The sequence below is a fragment of the Scomber scombrus genome, chromosome 4 (genome assembly GCF_963691925.1).
Source record: "Scomber scombrus chromosome 4, fScoSco1.1, whole genome shotgun sequence".
Classification (NCBI taxonomy): Eukaryota; Metazoa; Chordata; class Actinopteri; order Scombriformes; family Scombridae; genus Scomber; species Scomber scombrus.
Genome location: NC_084973.1, coordinates 9,958,131 through 9,977,590, shown reverse-complemented (window position 1 = coordinate 9,977,590; position 19,460 = coordinate 9,958,131). Strand labels below are relative to the sequence as shown.

The 19,460-nt window shown below is 41.5% G+C and overlaps 1 protein-coding gene across 3 annotated transcripts in view; it reads right to left on the bottom strand.

Annotated features, from left to right (window-relative positions):
• Window positions 1-19,460, bottom strand: part of dtx1 (deltex 1, E3 ubiquitin ligase) — a 44,308-nt gene that overhangs the window by 5,035 nt on the left and 19,813 nt on the right. The window contains exons 3-9 of one of the 3 annotated variants that reach the window (XM_062417987.1): window positions 14,149-14,896; window positions 4,753-4,814; window positions 4,407-4,568; window positions 2,649-2,710; window positions 2,329-2,487; window positions 1,207-1,368; window positions 191-280 (exon numbers count right to left, since the gene is read on the bottom strand). In XM_062417987.1, the coding sequence (XP_062273971.1) occupies window positions 191-280; window positions 1,207-1,368; window positions 2,329-2,487; window positions 2,649-2,710; window positions 4,407-4,568; window positions 4,753-4,814; window positions 14,149-14,896 (1,445 nt within the window). The remainder of the gene's footprint in view (window positions 1-190; window positions 281-1,206; window positions 1,369-2,328; window positions 2,488-2,648; window positions 2,711-4,406; window positions 4,569-4,752; window positions 4,815-14,148; window positions 14,897-19,460) is intronic. The other 2 variants (XM_062417989.1, XM_062417990.1) reach the window with 2 other exon arrangements.

Here is a 19,460-nt window from a genome sequence, read left to right as displayed (position 1 = left end):
ATATAAGAGCGCTAACAAATAAATACACGCTTTTGAAACTCATCATTGGATTTCTCAGGAGAATCAGGTTTGATACAGGGCTCGGCATACTGATGATCAACAGTTCAATGCACTGTGCACTGGACTCAAACACGTTTTTAATTGTTGAGCTGTCAGACGAGTGTTTCCTTGGACTGGTGTCAAAACTAACCTTCCTGCCTTTCTCGTTGTCGGGGAGGTAACAGTGTCGGGGGAACCCTCTTGCACTGAACTTCTTCCCGGGGTTGGGGTGCTCGTTGGTCTGAAAATGTCAAGAACAAAAACAACTGTTACAACTCTTTCTTCTCTTCCAATTATTGTGTAGGAAATGTCAACAGCACCCACAGGACGAGCCTTTATAGCTCATGTTGCTCACAATGGCCTTTAAATATTCAATTATCTCTTTCAGTATTATATTTTAGAAACATTCAAAACTAAATCCCAGAGGTGTAAATGTATTTTCAGGTGAACTAATGGCCACATAATTTTGCATCTGAAAACTCTCAAATTTTAAAATTATTAAATTATTTTAATGTTCTTCATTAAAGCATCTTACTTTGCAGCTAAGAATCAGCTCCTCTTTTATAAACCAGACTAAACCATCAGGATGTTTACAGTGTAGACTGAGGAGTGAGGGCAGAAAGAGAGGGAGGAGACTATAGTCAGATGACTCCTGGTGTTCTTTTCCCCCTGGGAGACTAAGCCTGCTCCTCTGGTGGAAAAAGGTCAGTTTATTGACTCTATTAAAGCTAATCTCAGGAGTGAGAGGATGAAATACACAGCTTTCGCTACTCCACCAACACAAAGCAAGGCTGCACAACATCCTCTCCTCTCCACTTCAATGTGACTATATTAGTCACATATTAATCAGTTTGATATATACACAAATGATTCACCGATTACTCATTTATTTACTAGATGATGAAACTGGTTCTTCTATGACTCTAGTATTGCTCACATTTTTCAGTTTTTCAGGAGTGAGTCTCTGCTCAAGAACTACTGTGGGATACGTTGTTTTTTTCGTTGACTTACACAGCCCCAACACCTCACCTTGCTGCACGAATAACCGCCAGTCAAACTTAAGCGGATAAAGCAGCTGTTGTAGAAAGGGCAAAGATTTAGAGGAGAGAAGGTGGATCAGAGCACAAAGTCGGCACGGTGGATTTAGTGAAGTGAGACAGTCCTGACCTGGATGCCAGCAGGAATGTCGTAGACGATGCGGATGGTCTTGGAGTCTGAATAGCCGGGCAGGCAGTGGGGGATGACGTGGTACTCCATCTTCCCAGGAGGCTGAGTGCCTGTTTTCTCCCCATAGATGGTCTTGCATGTTGGGCACTGAAGACTGCCATCCTGGTTTGAGGAAAAAAAGAAAACATAATGGCATGATGTCACTTAACAAGATGATATTACATTTTTGTTACTTTGAGAGTGTCACTGTACTTTAAAGGGTCAGTTCACCCAAATTACAAACTTCCCTCTTACCTATACGTGCATCAAGCCATGCAGATACTTTTGGTTTTATTAACACAGGTTAAGAGATATCTGTATCCAATATTTCTGCATTCACCCCAATACAGTAAAAGTTAATGCTGTTTTGTTTTCTGCACTGAAACTATGTATTTAAAGCTGCACACACTAGATTCATATTTACAATGCATCAAATAGTAGTTCTAACAAACCAACAGAGATTTATCATCTGACTCTGAAGCTCTAAGAAAGGTTTTATTGTCTTTCAGTTTATTGTTTTGGATTTATATCCCACAACTTTACTTGCTGCTTCACTCTCACCTAACCCTAACCCTAACCCACTAAATGCTCCATTCCCAGCACTAAACAACAGGAAGAAAAATTTAGCAACTAGTTAATCAACAAAGTAGAACATTTAACAGCTAAAGAGCCAGATATTTGTCAAAGGAGTCAGTGGTGACTGAAACAGAAGGCATTATTTCAAATCATTCAAACATTAAAAATGTCTTATTATTTGCGTAAACTAACACCTTAAAAATTACACCTTCAATCAATCAAAGGGATTTGATTGATTTGACAATTACTGTTGATATGACAGTGATGATTGCTGATTAAATCTGCTTGTATTTGCTGCTTAACATTAGTAAGAAATGCTTCCATATTTCATGAAAGTGCACTGAATTCATGATGATTTTACAAAGCTGTTAAGACTGATAGTATTGATCTGAAAAGACTTCATAAGATCCCCGTCTGTGTAGAACAACTTTGAGGCCTGATCTGTCGTCAAAAGTTTGTAATTTGAGCCTTGAGTGACATCATAGCAACTCACAAGCTTTTACCCACCTTATTGCCATTGTTGTACATGGCCACCAGGCACAGCAGATGGTACATGTGCCCACACTTGCCAAGTTTGCCCACCAGCTCTGGCTTGATGCCTTTGTGCTGCAGGACGCCTTCATAGCCCGATGACATGACCAGCCTCTCCATGCAGATGGTACAGTCCTGGAACAACCAACCAAAATACTTAGCTGCCATTCGTCATCACTCCATATTTATTATACTTTCACACTTGGTTTCGGACATCAAACGGTGACAGAGTGCATCTTTTCGTAAGCACAAAACTTTTAAGTCGTGTGTGTTTGTGTGTGTGTCTTTTTTCTTACCTCGTCTGGCACCACTTTAATCTTCTCTGTGTATCTTCGCACCACATCCTCTGGGTTTTTCCCTTGTCATAAAATGAAACATAAGAGAGATGAGACGGCCATCAAAGAAAATCCTAACTTGCCACTTACACCCACATACCACATGAAAAAAGGGAAAGATGGACTACTGGATGGCATTTGCTTGTCATTTGAACACAAGAGAATAACACCTAGATCTTGATGGATGACAAACTCTTATCAGCTCCAGCGGCCGCTCTGGCCTGGGCGTGACTGTGGCCCCACTTGTTTCAATATATCTGTGATGTTGAAGAGGAGGTCACCTTCAAACTGGCATAGAACAACTAGCGGTCCCTGCACTCTCTGATAATCCCTGTGTGCAACCAGGCTAGCATGGCTGAGAGCACACCCACAGCTTACACCCCTAATACGCTTACAGGCAACCTCTTTTCCCCCGGAGCCTTTGTTTATTCATTTGAGGGACAGCCAGCGAACAGAGGGAGGGGACAGCAGCGAGGAGCAAAACGTTAAGGTATAAAAGGGAGAGGAGGCTGAGAGATGTAAAGAGAGGGATAAGAGCAAACAGAAAAAAAGAGACAGTATAGACTCAATTATGCAGTTTTGCGCTACTGCTATTTGATGGCTTCATTAGCCGGATCAAAAGCCTCTTTGACCTTTTGCTGCGCAGAAAGCAGAGCAGGATAAGCCCGAATCTCTCTGCACGAGAAAACCAGATCTCCATTGCCCTTACAGCCTTCTGATATGTCTGAGATCACGCTCACAGAGGCTGCACACTTGGCTGCGATGTAAATTTAACGGAAAAGATTATGAAATGTGGTTACAGAGAAAAATATAGAAAGTTATAAGTTATAAATTGTTTTTGTGTTTTTTTTAGTTGTATAAGCTGTTGATTTAAAGTTAATTTAAACCCCCACCTTAACATTTTTATCCATTTAATATTGGAGACTATTGTATGTTTGCTTGTGGACAGGACTCTTGGTTCTGGGAAGTAGGAAAACTAATGGACCCGTGCAATAAAGTGTTGCTGCATCATCTCTGCACACGAAGTCTGCGTGTACAGTAATGGAGGACGAGCACGGTGCAGGGGATGGAAACCCAACAGCCTCACTTATCAATTAGGACAAAGACTCTCTTGGGGGGCCGGCGGTTTCCACGGCTTCCATCGACCAGCACTTATTCAAGCCGAAAGCCGTCCGACTAAAACACCAGATCCTCTAACAAACCAGCTCAGTGTAACAGTGTCTTGTTAATTACATTCTTCACAACAGCCTCTTTCAATCTGTCTGTAGTGGAGCATCTATAAAACTGTTACAACAACGCTTTGACTGCATTTACTCATAAATCTGAAACCGGCAGTCATCATTACGTTTTATTATCTTTTTGAAAAGGTACAGGAGTGCTTTCCTTACTAAATATCAGTGGCTGTGAATGAGGTTAGATTTACTGTAACACTTACGGAGCATTTAAAGAACAATTAAGGCCCCTTGAAAACAGTCTATTTGTTGGTGTTGTTTGCATGCTCAACAACCGATTCACAGGCAGCTGATACGGAAACATCTTGCAAAGCTTGGCAGCACAGAGGAAGTCTGCTGGCTGTCAGTGGTTGATCTATTCCTCTCCTCAGTGCAACCCCCATTTATTCATTAAAGCTCTATAAAAAATAAAGTGGCTGTGTTTCATGTCATTTTTCTCCTCTACTCTCATCCCATGATGTCATTGTTGTGATTTGCTCCATCTTACCCCTCCTCAGGTGCTTTTTCTTAGTTTTGCGTCGCATGCCGTTGATCCCCGGCACCGGCTTCATGTCGCTCTTGTTGATGGGTGGTGGGTGCAGGATGGGCTTGGGGGCCCGAGTCAGGCAAACCGGCAGACCTGCAGCGCACATCAGGATACCTGTCATACCTGATGCATATATACAGCCCACACACACACACACACCCCCACACACACCCACACACAGACACAAACACAGACGCAGAAAAGTGGAAAAAGCAATGATAGTGAATGTTTTGTCGAGATAAATACGTATGTTTTGTATGTTTTAGCTGATCTCCAGGGAAATGCTGTGTAGTGAATGTTGTCTAACCTGCTAGTGCTGGGTGCACTGGTCCAGATCCAGTCAGGTTCTTTACTGGGAGTGCAGGAACCCTACAAGAGGAAAGGGGGAAAAAAAAAAAGGCAAATCAGACATTAATTCGGGGTCATACCACAAAATGATGCACCGATTATATAGAAACACTCCTCTACATGAATAAATTCTACACACTAATCCTTTAAATGGTACTGTGACCTACAAAATTGACGATAAATTGCCCTGATTGCGCACCACTGCCTTTAACACCACAACTGAGAAAACTCAGAACAGTAGCTAGTTCAGCTCTGCACGCCATGAAAAACACTCAAGTTAAAATGTCATGTGTGCTTCGCCACAGAGGCAGAGACAACTGCAATGGGATGAGACAGCTTGACTCATGTACAAAGCACTGCAGCAGAGCCTGATTCAGGATGACATTTGTAGAGGCTGGACTTCATAACAAACACATTCGACAAAGACAGTTGACTTGCGCACTCTTCAAGATCTGTGGAGCAGAGGAGAAAAGCACTTGGGGCATTAATATGAGCACACAAGTCAGTGAGTCTCTTTTCAGAGGGCCTGAGCCTCAGCTTAGCTAACATCCCAGAGCAGGCGCCACTGAACAGTAGAGCTCAGGAACAAGTTTACTGTCCTCAGGTCAAGAGTAAATCAGCTCAAGTTACAGCTAGAAATCAATCAAAGCAAGTTAAGCAGTTTGATGAGAAAATTAGATACACGCAAACTTCAGTAAGAGTCAAAATCATGTTTTGTATCACATTACAATTCAACAAAGCAGCAGTTCGATGACTCCAAAACATTGAGTCAAGTCTCAGCTTCTGGATAAAAGGACCCCATTTACCGCTGACCATTTCATATATAGACAGGTGACCAAATAAAACCCACTAGATTGCTGAATGTTTTGCTATTATATGGTTCCAAAGTCAGATATTTTCAGATTCTACACATAGTTGCTTAAATCCAAATACGAATGATCCATTTAAAAAGGAAGACCACCACAGACATTAAAGGGACAAGGCAAAGCTTCAAGTAAACTCAAACAATTTTGTTTACATCAAATATTTCCCACCCAAACAGCAGTTTGTGGCAATTTAAGATCTGATACACATGCTCAACTCATTTTTTAAATGTTTTTTAATGTGTGTGCTGTGATCTATATGTGGAATTATGTCAAACTGAGTGATATACAGCTAGCATGATAGACAGCTTGAGTAATTAATAACTTAAAATCCTTCAATGTAGGGGCTACATTTTTCATGTTAGCAAACTTGCCTGTAAAGCCTACCCATCCTTATACTGTGCATGAATTACAAAACTAATAACAAAACTGAGACATGCTCATCAAAACACAACAGCACCATTAGTGGTTAAAGTTATAATAGCTTGGATCATTTAAAGACATATTCTAACCAAACGGGCAGCAATAGGTCTGAAAAGAAAAATCAATGTGGAAGTGCCTTAAAACTGCATTCTCTCTAATGGCCAGGAGGGGGCAACTCCACTGGCTCCATAAAAACAAGTGTGTTTGTATGGAAGTCTATGAGAAAATGACCCAACTTCTCATTTTATTTACTTCCCCTTTAAACACTTTCCTAATGAGTCTACATTGCTAGTTTCAAGTCTTCTTCAATACAACATGACATTGTAATTGACAAATAATAACCAGGGCAAACAACATTGGTTAGGTAAATGAACCATGGCGTATGTGTAGCTTTCACTATTTCAGTGTGTTTTCAGGTCACCTAAAAAAAGTATTGTTCAGTGTTTAGTTGTACTAAAAGATCCTCTAAGGAATCAGATGTTTTTTCCATAAAGTACATTTTTCCTTAATAGTTTTAAGCTAATTTTTCACTAGTGAAAATAAGCAATCGTATTAGCTTGGTTCGCACCTTGCAAACCAAGCTAGCAGCCAGTGCTATGGTCAGCTCCACCCTGTCATCTAAATATTGGGACTTCTCATCACTTCTGGCTCCAAAAATTCAAGGCGTTGATGTTCAAAATGCCAAACTCCAGGCTTCAAAACAGGAATCTAAATAGATAACATACGAGTGTTAATGTATCTAAACCACTTAATACCAACATTACAACAATAACATACACGGTCGCCCATAAAGTTGGAATAAAATATTTTTTACCTCTTTCCATGAAATGATTGTGAAAATGTGATTTATTCTTGATAGATAAAGTGTATATATTTTCAAAATTGTATTGATCAATCTCATTGCACCTGGTCAAAAGTGATTGCTGATGTGTATTAATAGAAAATTGTTCTTAATTGATTTTAAATGGAATTATTTAAAGAATGTATAATTATTTTGGGATAATATGATTTTGATACAACAGCCTACTATGATTGTTGCTATGTATTGTGCATTGTTCTAAGGATAATGAGTTGGCAGTTAAGATAAGAGTATCAGTAAAGCTACTGAAGACCAGCCAAAACACATTTTCATTTATTCTGTCAGTAAAACACCCCATCCTCCCTATTCTTAACATTTGTTCATACTGATTCTAGTGTAAAAATATATCAATTACAATGAAAAAAATGTGGAATAGAGGAAAAGCACAGCAATGGTTGTCAGATGGTAGAATTTATATTTTGTTATAAGGGGATAAAAGTAACAAAAGTTAAAAATAGTCTAGATAAAAGTCACGTGGAAGGAACACGTGTAAATGCGGCACAGCTCACAAGTCACTTGTTAGTTATCTCGATTAATCTTTCACACTCCGCTGCATATACTTTTAAATCTCTCTGTTCTTTGACCATGAAGGGACTGAGGTCTTTGGCCCTGTAGCTCACAGGCGCTTCACAAATCTGCATCAAGAGCCCGCTTTGATATTAGCGAGAGCCTCTGTTGCTGTGCCAGGAGAAGCTCTTCAATAAGCTGAGTGCAATAACAAAAAGGGACACGAGGCCTGGCTGAGGCTGATGGTAAGAACTCAGATATGCTGTGTCTAACACCAGTGGACCAAAGACAAGGCTGACTGCAGGACCGATGTGATTAAAAATGAAGTATAGCGATAAATACCCTACATTGGAGTGTTGAAAATCGGGGGTGTGAAACCATGAAGGGTTTGATTCTGGCTGCAGGATTTAGTTTCAAGCAAAGAACTACAGTGAGTGATTTCACACCTTCAACCGCAGCGGAGGAATTAATGAGCGCATTCACCTGCTACGGTCTTTCCTTGTAATAAAAACCAACCAGTCGATACTTCATGGCACACAGCTGCACATCACTCAGTGAAAGTACCAGTTTGAGTCAGAGGTTGGCAGCTAGTCTGTCCGTCTAGAAATGAAGGCAGTGTTTGTTTTCACTGCTGAAGAAATAGTGACAAACACCTTATCGAACATGAGTAATAGAAGAAGAAAGCGTACTGAAAAAAGGAGAAAAAAAAAAAATCAGCTCAAGCTGGATCTTTTGCACTACAAAAACAAATTACGTGCTACCCACTGGGAGAGTTCCTCCTCTGGTTAAATATGCACTTAGGCCTAAATCAAATCAAAACACACCATGAACAAGATGCCTCCCTTTATGAGTGCATGTATAATTTAGGCTGTTCACAGAGAGCGCTGTGATCAAACAAATAATTTTCATTAGGAGAAGAAATGGGACATCGCACCATGAGAGCCCTTAACACCGTTTCATTGTGTGCTGTCTGCACAAACTACACACTATAAACATACAGTACAGAGGACCTGTCAGGGATCTGTAACACAATGCTTTTCATCTCTGTTGCTTTCCAATTGTAGCAGAGATCAGCCTGAGAGCGTATTGCATAATAAGCATGCAATGTTGATGAAACAGCTGCACACTGTGTGATTCCACAAGCACCAAAAGCAACCAGCAGCAGCTACCGATAATCATTGTCTGCTAGACTGGGGGAAACAAGTGAACACACTTTTCGACACTGTGTTTATGGTTTATTTTTGCAAAGACAGACAGATCCACATCTTGCAAGCAATTTGCCACTGTGCTGTATCTCATTATTTTTGTAAGGCTTGTGATTACCTGTCTACAGTATGCACTGCAGAAACCTTAACCAGCCAATCAACCTGTCGCCTGTGTGCAGCCACCCTCAAATCACATTGAGCATACTGCTAAGCTCTTTTCTCTCTCTCTCTCTTTCTTTTAGAGCTGTGCACCTCTGAAAGTACTGACCCCGTCTGTTGTGGTTGCGCCTTCAGCACTGGGGTTTAAGACACATGCCACCTGCTCACGCTTTGCTGACAATCCCTAATGCTGAATGACTTTCAGGGTTTAACTCTGGCTTTAACTCTTCCGTCTTGCTCTTTCTCTTTCTCTTTCTCTCCGTCTCTCACAAACACCATTTTTAAACTATTTTTTGTACGTAAAGAATAATAAAATATATGATATATAATATATAATATAAACTAGTAGAAGACATCCAATGAACTCGAATGATAGGCTGTGTTGGCTCGCTCTCAGAGCTTATGGGTAATTATACGGCATCATCACTGTAAACGAGTCCAAACCTTTTGCTTCTCAACTTTTTATTTCGCATTCAGCAAACAAGACTGAACCTTGTCACTTCTGCATTTCTTTAGCCCTGCCTGCTCTTGTTTTTCTCTTCCCCCTGACCTGTGTTCACTTCTTCTCTCCCCTCTGTCCATCTTCTGTGCATAAAAAAACAAAAAAAGCCTGGAACAACCCTGTGGTGTTAATTTTCTGTGTGCACGTTTTTTCAAAAATTCCTGCAACAGGAATTCCCCCTGGCAGTATTTCTCACATCTAATGCTGTAACATCTGACCCCAAACCATGCAATTAAGTGATAAATCCAGCCCTACATACCTACCCCATTAACACCACATTAATTACGGCCCTGTCAGGTCAGGGCGTGAGGGTCGCTGTCCCTCTTCTGTCTTGTCACTATCAGCCCTTCATTCCAGAGGGAATCTCCAGCCTGCCTTGCGGACTTAATCAGACTGAGAGCGATGTGATTCCCCAAATAGAGAAACCACATTAGGCCTGGTTAGGAAAGTGCTGACGGAGGACTAATATCTCCTCATCTGTTTATTATGCACCATAAAGACAGTGAGAGAGGGGGCTGGAGGGAGAGAACTCCAGGAGTGCTTAATTGCATATTGATGTGAGTAGCGGGAGGCAGAGGCAAGCCTGCCACCCTCTGCTACACGGTGGGGGAGATTACAACACGGGTAATGCACTTTACAATGCACCTGGAATGCCCCGAGAATAACCAATAATGACACCAAGAATTTCCGAATTGCACCAGTTTGGTCCAGATGAGCCCTCGTCATTTATTCATTAGTTTCAATATTAATTTTATCTTATGGTGAGCGCCAAAGCAGAGAGGTATAGCAGCTTACAGAGGGATAATGATCGCTGCACCCGACACACGGCCCTCCAGCCAAAGCTTGATGAGCAGTCTATACGCAAAAAGCTGGTAAACACAGCCAGCAGCAGTGCACACATGCAAACACACAATCTCATTCCTTTCGTCCGAGGAAGACCCCCAACCTCCTCACTCACCTTGCATCTTTCACCTCTGTCTCTAAGCATTTTGGATCTGCAAAGAAAACCAGTGCTGACATGCAGCACAAGTCTTAACTTAAATAGTGATATGCATGGGAAGAGAGCACAGAAGGAAGTGGTTTGGCTGACAGAAGAGACTTGAGAAAAAAATCCCCCAGATACCTTGTGAAACCTGTTATCTGTTCACTCCACAACAAAATGTATCTCTTTATCTGTTCAGACAAACAGATAAACGAATATAATGAGCTCAAATATATCCATGTAATCATATCAGGACCAATAGATCTCATGTGGTGAGACCACGGTTACATATTTCATGTTGAAACAAAAGATAAGGGTTGAATACTTTAGAACACTTTCATGTACGGCACTTTATTCTACTTGAACACACAAAAAAACATTTGACTAAAAAAGGATAGACATGAGTTTAACTTTGTTATTATGTAATTTTGAATCATTGAACAAATATCATGAAAGATTAAGCTAAATAATGTGATAATATACCTACTCTCGTGTGGAGCTGAAAGGATTAGTCAACTAATCAATTAGTGGATTGACAGGTAAATATCAGCAACTTTTGGTTTTCAAGGTTGTTTTTCAAGTAGAAATGTTCATCATTCTCTGGATCTAGCCTCTAAAATGTGAGGATTTGCTGCTTTTCTCTGTTTCATATCATTGCCAAATGGGTATTATTGAGCCTTTTTTGGACTGTTTGTCAGAAAAAAAAGTTCATGATATCCCCTTGCACTTTTTTGCAAATTCATAGACCAGTGATTAAACAATTAATTGAGAAAATTATTTTCAGAATAATTTATAATGAAAATAATCTTGAGTCAGACACATTAGCCTTTTGCTGTTTCTGACAAGTTTAAGTAGCATGTGAGCTCAATAATAAGTCATGACCTTGTTTTCCAAACCGCATCTTCAGTTTATAGCACATAAATATAGGCATAGGTAATATATAAAGATAAAATAGCTAATATGGTGGGCTCTGTCTGCCCGGTAATGAGATAAACTGATTTGTTGACACAAACCCAGCAGATGGTGCCACATCTAATATTTGTGCATGTAACACAGAGTAATGAAGCAACACACAACCCCCTCCTAACACCACCGTTTACAGCCTACAAGCTGTGGCTTCTTTAGACAATAAAAAGATCAACATTTGAACTGCAGCCTTCGTCATCGATGATACTAAGCTCATAAAAACACGCTCTATGCTCTGTTGGCTAATGCAAAGATAAAACAATTTGCAAGAGTAATATTTTTTAAATCATATTTTCATATAAATGTGCAGCATGGTTGTTTGTGTGTGTAAAGCTGTGATATAAACTCGTGTAAACAGGCCACAGCGTGCCAACTATCGTTTTGTACCCAACACCAGCTATATTAGGGTGTGGGTGTGTGAAAAAAAACAGATCTGATGTTTTAACTGTCTGTGTGGGTTTTCTCTGTTATCGGTCTGTAGCATGCTTGTGGGAATGTGCGCGGGGGTTCACATTTCAGGTTGTGTGAGCGCACGCGTGTTTGTGAGCTCTCATGTCCTGCTGTGTGTATGCTAACCACAGTCATCCTGTACGTCGAGCCACTCGCCTGGGAACTGCTGCACTCCACCTCACCCCAATGTCTCTTCCTCTATCGCGCTCTCGCTCTCACTGTCTCCACGAAACCCCTAGTGATGTGAGGTGAAAAAGTCACATTTCATCCACAACACCTGAGCTTTAACTGAATTATTAAAAAAAAAAAAATAAGAGGAATGTTCTTGAATAGGTCATTCTGTGCTGTCTTTCTCTTTCACATATACCCTTGCACAGTGACACATCATCTCCCATCTGCTTGTGGGATGAAACAGCGTCATGGTCTGTTATCATGAGCAAAAACCGTATATGTTTCCTGTCAGTGACACAGAATTAGGCCATGGAAAGTGAAAGCTTGTGTGCCTACAGTAGGTGAAGGACAGTATTATTCAAACATACAGTAAGTGTGTCTCTCCCCATGAGCGGTGAGAACAAAATGGAATCAAATTAGATCAGGAGAGGGTTTATTTTAGTAAAAGAAAGCAGGATAGGGACTGAAGTATCGGTTACAACGCCAGACACACTTCTTTTCCTCAGTTCCTTTCGCTGAATCGCTCTGAGGTCAGAGCGCTCTGCTGAAGCTCCCATTTTTCCTTGATCCATTATTCATTTTTCCCCAGTGGAGCTCTGCCTCCATGGCAAATAGGTTTCCACAGCTACACCAGAGCCTGCTTCACATGTCTGACCGTGCGTACACACGGCCACATCATGAAACAAAGATGCAGTTAACACACACGCCACACATCCACACATAAGTCCACATAAGGATGTAAGACTTCAGCCACAGCGTTTTGTGATGGTAACAAATGAGTTCAGCGTAGAGGCAACAGAATGATCCAGAAGAGCTGCAGTAGTTCATGCCTATTGGGGCCAACCTAAGCTCATTATCAAGTAGTAACCATGGCAGACACACATATGGGAGGCTCTTCCTCTGTAAACTTGGGCAAAAGAGAATCAGCCGGACCCGAGGCCTTTTCTGCAGATTGACCGATCAGCACGTAAAACGAGAGTGGTCATAAATCAGCGGAGGGAAGATGGAGAGAAACAATAGGAGAGACTGAGAGAGAAAATTACGGTATAATACACCAGACACATGCAGGTTGAAGCTTTGCGAAGCAGACAAGCAGAAACAGAGATTGTCTCTTTTTATATCCTACCATTACCTCAGCTGAACTGTAAATTCGACTGAATGTGAGCATTATGCCTGAGCTATAACAGCAGGGTTTCCCACAGAAAATGTGTTAGTTAAGGTGGTGGGGAGCAGTGAGACGGGGGACATTTTTAGTTTTTGTTGACATTGTCAAAAATGTGATAATTCCACTTAGTTTATTACTGAGGTCGTACTAAGAGGTGGTGGTGTACTTGGGTGCATTATATTGAAAGGTGTTCCTAATATTTTGCCCTCCTCATGTATGTTGATGGAATGGACAAAATATTAAGAACACCATTCAATATAATGCATCCTAATACACCACAATCACTCAAAAATGAACATAAAGCAGAATTTTCACCTTCTTGTTAAAAAATGTAGTATAAGCTTCATAAATGTAGAATTTATAGCAGAGCTGCTGTATTGGATTAAATTAGATTGCACAGGTTAGGCCAGTGAGTCTATCTTATATAGTTAACTTATTCTCTGAACTATATTTTATAGTAATTACAAGTTATATAGTATTATACAGTTAAGTAGTGATATTCAGCTTCAGTAGCATCACGTTTTTGTTGAATCTGCCTCACTCTCTCTTCAGGACTGCTGAATGAGAAAGCCTGAAACGTGTTGCTATAGTAACGTCACAGTTACCTGTCTGAGGATTAACATTGTTAATGATGACATCACATGGCGCTGTTTTCATTCGTTTTTCTGAGCAGGTTCTGCCTCAGATGATGTAGATTTATGTTTTAACTAGCGGTCTGTGTTTGTTTCCTTAAACTTAATATCAGTGTTAGCGTGTCTGTGTTATGCTAGCGGGAGGTACAGCGAGAGCTACAGGTGTGTTCAGGGTCGAAGTCAGACAGTCGGACATAGCGGTTCCGGCCAGTCGTCCTGCAGTAAACACCGCTGCAGACGTTGGTTGAACCCCCGCGCTGAAATTCAGGCCCTGATCATATATATATATTTATTTTAGTTTTTTATTTTTTATTTTTTTAAGACGTTAGTTAAGGCGGCAGGCGTGTGTTGCTAAGGCGGCCGCCTTAACTGTAAAGTGCTGTGGGAAACCCTGAACAGTAACAGCAGACTCCAGTATATCTAAATGAGGAAATAAGGGGAATGCATGGCTGTGTTTGCAAACATCATTACCCTGGTGGGATGGCTCCTCTGGCAGTGCCCACTGAAATGCGCTGGGTGCCCGGTCGGTTCAGGTTGTTCTGTCCGTTGATGGTGAGAGCGTGGTGGCCATGGGCGGATGAAAGAGATGGCATCACGGGGGAACAGGGGAAGTTGGCAGTGGACAGTGGCAACTGCACCTGTTCAGCTTTGGCATGTCCGCCTCCCATACTTATGTTATTGTTGTTGGTGCCGGAGGAGGCGGATGTCGGAGACCAGAGGGAGGTTCCAGCAAAGGTGTTACTCTGCCGCACTACCGTCAGGGTTCCTGTGGCACCCGGGTTGCCCGCTGTGCCTCCGTAGTGCTTTCGTCGCTGAGAAGCCAGAATAGCATTAGAGGCGGCTCTCGTACTGTTGACCAAGATGCACTGCTGGCAGGAGCAGGGCTGTCCGGAGCTGGCTCCCACAGGCCAGGACTGCGACTTGGGGATGGAACCCATGATGAGAGGGTAAGCAAGGTCCATGCGTCTCCGCAGGCGTCGCTTGCGCTGGCTCTGCCTGTTGGTCTGAGACATGCTGTTGAAGTCGATGAGGTAGCAGAAGCCCAGAGAGGTCAGGTCCAACCAGGGGTGCTGCTTCTCGTAGGCGTTTTGAATGGTCACGCAGATTTCCATGTCATACGGTGTCCACGAACCGTTGTCATTCTCCCACTCCCACACCACGCCTTTCCCTGGGGCGGATGACGGCTCATAGAAGTTCCTCTGCACTGGTCTCATGGTGCCTAAAAGTAAAGGACAGAGGAGAAATAAGACATGAGGATAATTAGTTTGATTCTGTCTGTATTTTCTGTATTTATTTCATGTGTTTTTAAATGTTTTATAATGTTTGTCTTATTTAATTTTTATGTATTATGTAAAGCACCTTGAATTGTATCATTGTGTATGAAATGTGCTATACAAAGAGACTTGCCTTGCCTGTATATTTTCAAATGCACCTGTTGTCGATGCATCAACTTGCCTTTTCAATCATATTTGGGGTGTGTGTTGCGGTAAAACAAGCTATTTGAAAATAGAAATCACTAATGCCACATGTACCGCTACTAAGGCCAACGCTAAACATCAGTATTGCTTTTTTAAACACAGATCTTTCTATGATCGGTTCAGCACCTGTGCAGGCATTACAGGAAGTACTGAGATAAAATGATTTGTCCAAAGGCAGAAAATCAGTTAATTTTAACGTATTATTACACGTTATAACATTTTTTTAATGTCAGTCATTAAAAATACCCAATGTTTTTTTGTTACAGTTTCACAAATGCATTAAGTCACTTGCTTTTCTCTATTTCACATTATATCTCTGGACTGTTAACTTGTGATTAGAATTGGTCATTATATTTGACATTATATTTTAAGTTAGAGTAAATGAATTATTGTGTAAATAACTAATAGCAAAAAGAAAAACAAATGCTGGTAACCACAGCCTGAAGCTCACCAAGTAAATTAATTAAGTGTTGAGTCAGCAACTTGACCAGCTGATGAGGATTAAGTTCACTTCACTGCTTGCCTCAAGGCATATGTTACAAATTGTAGCATTATCCCAGTGGCTAGAGAGTTCAAACTTTAATCGTTATAAGCTGAGGTGCACACAGGGTTGACAAAACCCTCACCTCAAGATGCTCGGACAGAGCATTAAACTGTACTCATGGCCTTTCAGGAATATAGACATCATACATACACAACCCCTTTCTCAGTCTCTACACTCTACTCTAGTGTATGGCAACAGGAAGGAGAGAGATGTGGAGCTTTTGTACCTCTGTCCCTCTGCTGATGGCCACTCAGCTCCTACCTCCATTATAACACAATTACTGTAGTCACATGGGAAATCAGGACACCTTAGCTTATCCATCTCCCCGCCGCACGCCAGCAAGGGTATCCAGTCTCTCCGGTGGAGACCGTTACCCCTCCTTCCCCCACCTAATTTAACGGGTAAATGCTCACTCTCCTTCCAGGGAGGACCAGGGTGATAATGGAGGGATGGGAGTGTGTGCAGGGGATGAATGGGTTTGGGAATGAGTAGGGGGTTGGTGGGTAGCAGCAACCCCTCATCCAGCAGCCTGGTACTGGCTCCGGAGAATAAAATGCATCAGCAGAATCAGCAAGTCTGACCTTGAGTCTCTGCTGCAGACTGCCGCTAAAGGACTCAGCTTGATGGCTAATTTCATTTGGAGTTGCTGAGAACCACACACACACACACGCACACACACACACGCAGATGACTGCTCAGTGAGCCAGCTGCCTGAGTCTCTCACATCTTGAGTCAGTCAGCCATGCGCAACTTTCTTTGCCAGTTGCATCCATGCCTGCTCACAGCCTGCTCTGATTCTTTATATTCTCTTTGAACATAATAATGAAAATAGTAATGATTTCCCCAAAAGAATTTGAAAATTAGACCCTCGCTGATTTCCTAAAAGTCAGTACTTTTTACTTTTAGCGTAGCCGTGGAAAGATCTGTGATGCCAAGCCTTTACCGCTGTGTCTCCTGAGGGATAAATTAGCTCTGACACTTTCAGCGTGGCTGCGTGTTTCTGGCCGGATCTGTAGTCACACAGCTCCTCACTTGCTCAGTTAGTAGGATTTAACACAAGCTTCATAAATATTTCAACATGTGGAGATGTTTTACTCCCCGGCATCATTTTAAACGTCTTAACTTTGGTGGGGAAAGATAAACAGAATCCCTCTTTGAAAGCCTATTAGTACTGTTAATTGTTCAGGAGAGCTCTGATGGAGCCCGCTGCATGAAATGTGCTCAGCTGGAGGATTTTCTATAAACAGTTCAGTGCACTCTGAGGGATGGGTGTTTGGCACTCAGGTTTCTTCAGTGTAATTAAAGTGAGGCGAGGACCGAGCATTGCTCAGCAGTCACAGACCAAGCATAAAGGTAAATGGTCTCATGTATTTGAACGCACTCTAGTCCTAATCCTTACTCATATTGTGACTCTCAACAAAGCAGATATACATATCTTATATGATATGTCTGGTTTATTACAACTCTGTTTTTAGTTTTCACCATGACTTCTATCAGTTATGATAGCATGGTACTTACCAAAGTAACAGCTGAAATCCAGAAACAATGCCCCAGTGAAGTCAAACAAGCAATCAGCTCATTTAAACATGCTAACAGTTAAGCATAACATGACTATATTTGGAGAAATTAAGTGAAACAAACTATGAAAAGGAGTTTAAAGAAATATGACATTTCTGGAACTATAATGCTGTTGGCTTTGTTGCTACAGTTAAATTGATGAAGTGAATTAGCTTAACCTAGCATAAAGACTGGAAACAGAGTCAAACAGCTAGCCTGGCCCTGTTTACAGTTCACATAATCTGCCTAGCCTACTATCACCTCTAAATTGTACAATTGAATGCATCTTTTAGGTTTTTTTTGTTTAATCTGCATAAACACAAGTGTTATAATGACAAGTTTTTTTTAACCTGACCAGGATAGTTGTTTCCTTTGCTTTGAAACTTTATACGCTAAGCTAATTCTTCTGGCTCTAGCATTAGGGTATTAACATGAGAGTGATGTCAATCCTCTCATATAAAAGAAAACATATTAGTGTAACATTTACCCAAATTGTCAATCTAGTCTTCCAAGTTTGATTCAGGGAGTCAGTCTGTAAACTTTAATAGATATTTATAATAGACAGGTTTGGTCATAATTCTCCCCCACTTCCAAATAATTTTGAAAAGCGTGTTTAAAACTTCTATAAATCACTGCTTGTTTCCTGCTCTGCTTACTTCTTTCTGCTTTTTTTTTTTTAGCAAGGTCACCACATTCCTACAGTACATCTCAGCAGTTAACTTTGTGAGCACATTATTGTTACCAATATGAATGACTGACAAAACTATGAACACTGGGGTACTAATACACCAGAATTAATGTTTAAATATTTGCATTCTTATGCAGGGATTGTACAGGCGGCTGATCAGGAACTATGGGAGGAAGGCAGAAGCCAACTCATGAGTCCTGGGGGCCTCATGAGGGAAGTTTTGTTAACAACATACAGCCTGAAAATCTGCTCACTGCCTCCAATTCTGCTGTAATTTACTGCTGTATATATATACCTACCTCTGCCAAAAGCCTGGGTGTGAGTGTTGATGTTCTCCGTGTGACCCTTCATGCTCTTCCTAACAGGAAACTAAGCGAGAGTGGCTACTTCCTGTCTGACCCTGTGTACTTTTGGCAGCCATCTTTCCTGCCCGCCACTCACATCCCCTGTCCTTTCTGTCACGATGTCCTCCAGCTGTCCTTCCCCAACACCAGCTAGTTCCCCCTCGGGTGAGCGGTAGCTGTGTGATGTATTGCCTCTTCAGGCCCCGCAGTGGGAGTCTAACCCCACTGTCACGCAGGGCCAGGTGGGTTCATGGTAAGGTTCACTGCCCTTTCACATCTTTGCTGGGGGGGAGAAACTTCCTGCAGTCTGTTCGCTGTTGGAGGCAATGCCAGTCTCCATTCTTAATAGCTTTGTTTTCCTCTGGAAGTGAGGGAAGGCCTGTCTGAATCACTCTTTTAAATGGAAGGACATGCAACATTAAGTTGCAACATCCTTGACTGCCCTCAGAGGCCTGCAGCAGGGAGTGAGAGCAGATTGGCAAACTGATACTTTGTAGTTCACATCTTTTAGTGGATGCTTTTATCAAAATTGTTAACAAGTTCTCATATTGCATTTTTCCAAGATAGAGGCTACTGTGTGCTTTGAAGATATAATTTAACATCGAAACAGAGCTAAAGAAGACATGTTTAATAATTCAAAAATAATGTTTTTTTTTGTGCCAATTTGTTATATACAAAATATGATCATTAGTAGCCATGCTGCATTCAAATGCTCAAATAATTGATGAGAAAAAATAAAGAATGAAATTGCAGATTTGACATTGTATCAACAAATCCACTTCTTTAAAGCTAGGGCTCATCTAGCGAGAAAAACTGCTCCACTCCACACGGTGAGCAGTAAATCTCATGTTAATCTGTCACCGAGGTTATTGATGTGTGTGCTCCTCTCACACACCCACACCTCTGTGGTCACCCAGGAAAGTGTGACGCAAACGCCCCTAATGGAAACTGTTGGTGCCATACACCTGATGTTTAACCACAGGTTTTTACCATAACAGCTGCTGCAGAATGCATGAGATTCCAGTTTTGTTGTCACAGAAACACTAAGGAAAGATTTTGTTGTCATGGAAGCCGTCCCTGTGGCTGGGAGGAAGAGAATGAGGTGTGAGAAAGAGAGAGAGAGAGAGAGAGAGAGAGAGAGAGGAGGGGGGGGGGGGTCGCCCATATGTGAA